Source organism: Corvus brachyrhynchos, unplaced genomic scaffold (genome assembly GCF_000691975.1).
Source record: "Corvus brachyrhynchos isolate BGI_N302 unplaced genomic scaffold, ASM69197v1 scaffold56, whole genome shotgun sequence".
NCBI classification, from domain to species: Eukaryota; Metazoa; Chordata; class Aves; order Passeriformes; family Corvidae; genus Corvus; species Corvus brachyrhynchos.
The window spans coordinates 5,716,591-5,722,263 of record NW_008238664.1 but is presented as its reverse complement, the minus strand read 5'-3'; the positions used below and the strand labels follow the sequence as shown (position 1 = coordinate 5,722,263).

Here is a 5,673-nt window from a genome sequence, read left to right as displayed (position 1 = left end):
TCCAATTACATAAAGTATTAAATATCATAATTAAAACATTTTTGTCATTTAGTCATTTAGCTCTACAGATTTTTTTTCTAAGTTTAACCCTAACTCTTTTCACCTTATGCTAATTCTCCTGGGAGTAATTACTCAATTTCCACAGCAGTAATTTTGATAGCATAAGAGCCTAGCTCTCTCCATCATAATGAAGATTTTTCCTAGAAACATACATTTTTCCCTTTGCATTATTTAAAATATGACACATAATCAATGCCTGAAACTGCATAAAACTTTCTCATATGATAATTCTATTGATTTTTAAAAGAAATAATTAAACTAACTGTTAAGACCAAGTTCATGAATATAATCTGACTCTTTTCTTCCTCCCTACTGAGTAGGACAAATCAATCAGGGTTATGAAACAGCATAACCAGTTTTCTGGAGCTATTGCACCATTCTGACAACATACTAAATTGCCATTTTATGCCCTGTTGTTCTCTCCTTGCTCTCCCATCCCCCTGCACACATCCCTGCAGCTCCAAATCACAACCTTCTCCTGATTCTTCTCTTATTGCATTGTACAGTCCCAAAAACCTCCATCTCCATTCTCTTTGCTGTGCTACCTCAGTTTGCTACTCCCTACACCGTGTTCCTTTGCAAAATAATGAATGCAATTTTAGGAAAGACATACTGTATTTTTCCACATAGAGGTAGAATGCCAAATTGTGTTAAATGTCAAATTTCATTCCACTTCAATGACAGAAGCAAATCTGCAAATTGGTACCTCTGCAAATTGCTCAGACTCTATTTAACAACAGGACTTTAGTAGTTCTCTGCAAGGCAAAGCAGTCCCCTGGTAAAAGGTGAAATGGGAAAGCTAAAAGCCTCTCAGGATTCCTCTGGAAGCAGAGCAGCTTCTCCATAGGGATGACTGGCTCTCGTTTTCTCTCATACTCTGATGCCCTTAAGACCAGAGCCATATGAAATAAAATCTCTCCCCATGTGAACTTGTGTATACCTCAATTTCCCACCAATGCCCTCATCAAGCAGCTGTCGACTTGTGCCACCGCTGAGAGCTGCTCCTGCACCCAAGTGGCTGGAGCGAGGAATCTCTTCTGTGGCAGAGGCAGTCTGGCAGGATGGAATCAGCGACAGGGGAGATACACCACAGGTATGTGCCGTGCCTGCAGCCAGAGAACCCAGCTCTTTATTATAGAGTTTCTTGATGAAGGTCGTGTAAAATGTTTTAAGGATTTGGTTGTTTACAAGGGACACAGCAGCATGTGCGTAGGTCACAGATTATTCATTTCTGCAACAAGCGAGAAAAAGCCTTCAAAAATTTAGGTTCACAGGATGCAGATTTAATACCTTCTGCAAAATGCACCCTTTACATGGAACAAGAGATTCAAACCAGCAGCAGTTTATGCTGAAGAAATGGCTGAACACAGTGGAAGAATTACAGAATATACATGGCCTAAATCAAGACACACTCAGCAGCCCTAGCAGATCCATTACTTTCCACTCAGCAGAGTCACAAAAACTTCTTTACTAACAGAAACATTCATTCGCAGCATTCCTAAGATCTATTGGTGTTTACAACTTGCAGGATTTTCCCGAGAGGAGTAGGAATTAGTGTGTGCCTACATTTGACACTGCTATTTCAAGTCCAAGACAGGTGACACACAATTTATAAATCTCCCTGAAAAATAATGCTGGTTTTGGAGGTGCATATATCTATTCAACAGCATGCAACTTGATGGCCTGAGAAATTACTTTCTACAAATTGTTTTATTTTAAAAATAATTTTTTATATATGCATTTTAAAGGCTTATTTACAGTAAGTATAATTATTAACTCTGTTAGATGCATGGGCAGATGTGCAGATCAGCCTACACATTTATCTCTCAGATTAATGTTATTTTAAGCTGCTTACATAGTTCCAAAATCCCCAAGATTCAGCCCAGTTGGTATGGCTCTAACAGGTGTAATTGGAACAAATGCATTACAGATCAGAACAACATCAAAAGTATTCAACAGGTCTGTGTTCATACTTAGGAAGCCTCCGTCCCAACATTTTAGGCTGTAGCTATCACTGCAACACAGGAGTATTTAACAAGTGCTGCCATAAGAGATTAGCAGATTCTCTTATATAGGTGAAACTTGATACACTAAACCCTGTAAAAGCATTTATTTTTGTCATGTTTAGAAAATAAAATTATGGCCTATCTTTGCTGCCTTTTAGGTGCCAAAATTCAAACCCCAGTGCATGCACCCAGCTCACATTAAATGCAATGAGAGATGCGAGACACTGCCCACTTAGTCTTCACAAAGTGAAATGAAACACAGAAAAAACAAAAAGAAAAAAAAAAGAAAGGAAAAAAAGGAAAAAAAAAAGTCTGCACTTTTGCTAGAGATTACACAGCAACAGAACCAGAGGTCAAACTCCAGAACCCTGACCACCTTGCCCACATGCTTCTGGCTACATTCACTGTGAGGAATTAGGCCAAACTGGGGAAGAGGCAGTGATGTTGATAAGAAAGTAAAATGGATTAGGAAGCAGTGACACAGTGGGTCAAAAACAGACAATCTAGGAAGAGAAGAGAAAGAAAATTTAGAATAACAGATGAAGAACACTGAAAGCTACCATAAGAAAGGAAATAAGGTGATGCAACAGCAAGTGTAATTAACAGGAGATGCTCTGATGAGAGTCATTTTTCAGACATGTTAAATAGCTGATTGTCAAAATATTTTCAGTAAATACACAGATGCTGTGCTTGCCTCTAGTAGGTGTATTTACTACAGCGTACAATGGCCTGGATGGTAGGCTGATGTTCAGGGTAGAAAACTCTTCTCTTTACTCCTCATCCAGCCTAGCCCAAATCACATTTGCAGCTGCCTCAAAAATATTACCAGAGCACTTGGCAAAACCCAAAAGGCAGCTCTTATCATGCCCTCAGAGTTCAGAAAAGAAGAATTACTTTAAATTCCAATTAATTCCATATAAAAGCCATGTAAAGACTTGACACTCGCCATAGGGCAGACTCTTCAAAAACACTGCTGAAATTGCTGGCACTTACAGCACACAGCAAACATAAGCCAGAAAGCTGCTGTGACTGTCCCAGAACTGGACACCTCACGTCTGGGTGACAACCAACAGCTCACCATTGGAATCCAGCATAATCAACATGGCCCTGCTTCCTAGGGTAGAGAGGGACTCAGAGCAGGAAAAAGGAATGGACCTTTGGGACAAAAGGAAGCAAATGTGGAAGACAGCACAAATAAGTATGTCTAACCTTCTGAGCCCTGTTTGTCCTTTTTTGAATTACCCAACACTCCAACAAGCTGAAAGACCAGACAAGGTGTCTTTCCCCACTGCAGGCCTATTTTGCATATGCCTGAACAAGGCCTATACATATCCTTATCTTTAAAATACTAAAAGAATTCTCCACTGGCTTCAGATACAACCATCTCTCCACCAAACACATCTTCCTCATTACCAAACCCTCTCCTTACATGGTTCTATAAAAATTTAAGCTGACACTTTCTTATCCCAAATCAGCATTTACCAAAGCTTCATTTTTAAAATCTGACTCTTGTGAAACTGCTACTAAGGGGGAAAAAATGGGGCCTTGGTCTCAGCTGTTGTACCTATGCATCTAGTGGCACTGACAAAATTCAACCCCCCCAGGGGGGGCCCCAGGACACATGGATCCACACAGCACAGGGATGAATCCACTCCCATGTCATACAACAGTTCAACATCAGCACCAATCAGAAGAAAAATGCACACAGAAAAGGTTGCTTTGTCTTTTTTTCACCCCTCAGTACCCAAGCCTTTTGCATTCCCCTGCCCAGCCCCAATCTTGGAAACAGCCATCAACTGTCCATGTATTCCATCACTTGACAACTACAGCCGTCTACACGGATCTGCATCCCTGCAGGGCTGCGTCTCCCAGGGGAATGAAAGAGGCAGAGAAGAGGCAGAGAAGGTGCATCATGAGCTGCGGCCACAGATCTGCTCAATGTGGTAGATATCCTTGGGACAGTCAGCAGACAAGACAAGAGGTGCATCCTCTGTTATCACAACATCATCCTCAATGCGCACACCAATGCCACGAAACCTCTCCGGAGCACTCACATCATCTTCAGGGATATAAATGCCTGAAAGAAGAAATGGAATTAAAACACGTAACACTCTCCAGAACACTACCTTTCCCTTACTGCACCGCCAGGAGAGCAGGGTTGGATTTTCAGCAACATAATGTGAGCTTGATCCTGAGAATTTTTAATATGGCAAGTTTTTTGGCTGTTTGTGGGCAAAGAAAGAAAAGTGTCCCTCTGTGCCTACAGATAATAGCACATTAATAAAAACTTCCATAGTTACACCAGGCCTTTTCACAGTTCTTGCTCTCAGTATTGCATTCACAATGATGATTTTAACAATGTTCTGAATAGAGAGAAGAGGCAAGCATTAAATATAAGTTTCCAGCTGACAGCTCCAAATCTAGTGACAAGCAGAAGGGAAGATTCATCACAGTATGCCTAATTTGCAAAGCTAAGTTGTGAATCCCTGTAATTGCAGACTGTAATGCTTGAGGCACACTACCAGTGACTGGTGGCAGGAATACAAAACCCAGCACAAGTGAATCAACCCTGCTCTTCTGCACTGCAGTTCACCTGTGCTGCACAGTCTGAGCTCTACTACTCTGCTTCCTGAGTTTATTCCCACTATGTGCTACCTTGGCTGTGTTTGGGAAGGAAATAGGGTTTTCTAATACTGTAATGACTTTGGGATGGGAATAACTTAAGGCTTTCCAATACTGCTCTAATTTCCAGTTTCACCAGAAAGGGCCTGCATGCTTTGGTCTGCAGGACCAACTAACTACTGAAAGGCAATGCTGCTACCCTCAGTGTTGCATGTTTTTGTCCACCACTGACTGCTTTTACCTGGTTCAATGGTTATCACCATGCCTGGCTGGAACGGGAGCGATCGGGATATATCTGGGGTATCGTGAACATCCATGCCCAAGTAATGGCCCACATGATGAGGGCAGTACTTTCGAACAGCCTAAGAAAAGACAGAACAAGTGTCACAGAGGGAGTTAAACACAGCCCAACTTGTTGCAATACAAAAGATAGGAAAAAGAGACAGAATGGTTATGTGCTTAACTAGCAGTCTTACTGCCATGACTAGGTCACAAGGGGCTACCTTCCTTGTACTAGAACTGGATGGCCCTTAAAACCCACCAGCACCAGGTGCCTGTTATGAGCACATTGCAGATTGCCTTTCCCCCTCACTGAAAAGAACAGCCCAAACCCATCACCATCTCAGCATGTCAGGCAAGATGTCAATTTGCAACTCGCTGAGCTTTGCTGCCCCAACCCTTTCCATCCCTTAAACATCCAAGCCCTGCATGACTCTCATCAGCAGACCCTCAGAACTGGCAGCAGTGGATACAGCTGCTCCGGGCTGTGAAAGTGGTCTCCTATGCACAGCAGAGCGAATGCTGTGCCGATTTCACTCAGTAGCTACAGAATGATTTTAATCCATCTCTACAAGGCACTGACACCGCCTCCCCCCGCACCATCCTAATCTCCCTCCCTCCAGAGCAGGAATCAGCGAGAACTCCTCCCTGCCCCACGCTCCTCATTCCCAAGGGACTGAGCTGCAGGCGCTGCTCCCCTCTGGGC

General features: G+C 42.5%; 1 protein-coding gene across 1 annotated transcript in view; it reads right to left on the bottom strand.

Annotated features, from left to right (window-relative positions):
* Positions 1-1,321: 1,321 nt before the first annotated feature.
* XPNPEP3 (X-prolyl aminopeptidase 3) overlaps positions 1,322-5,673 on the bottom strand; it is a gene marked incomplete at its 5' end in the record, with an annotated part of 15,976 nt that continues 11,624 nt past the window's right edge. The window contains 2 exons of the mRNA XM_008636469.2: positions 1,322-4,143; positions 4,930-5,050. Of these exons, the coding sequence (XP_008634691.2) occupies positions 3,977-4,143; positions 4,930-5,050 (288 nt within the window). The remainder of the gene's footprint in view (positions 4,144-4,929; positions 5,051-5,673) is intronic.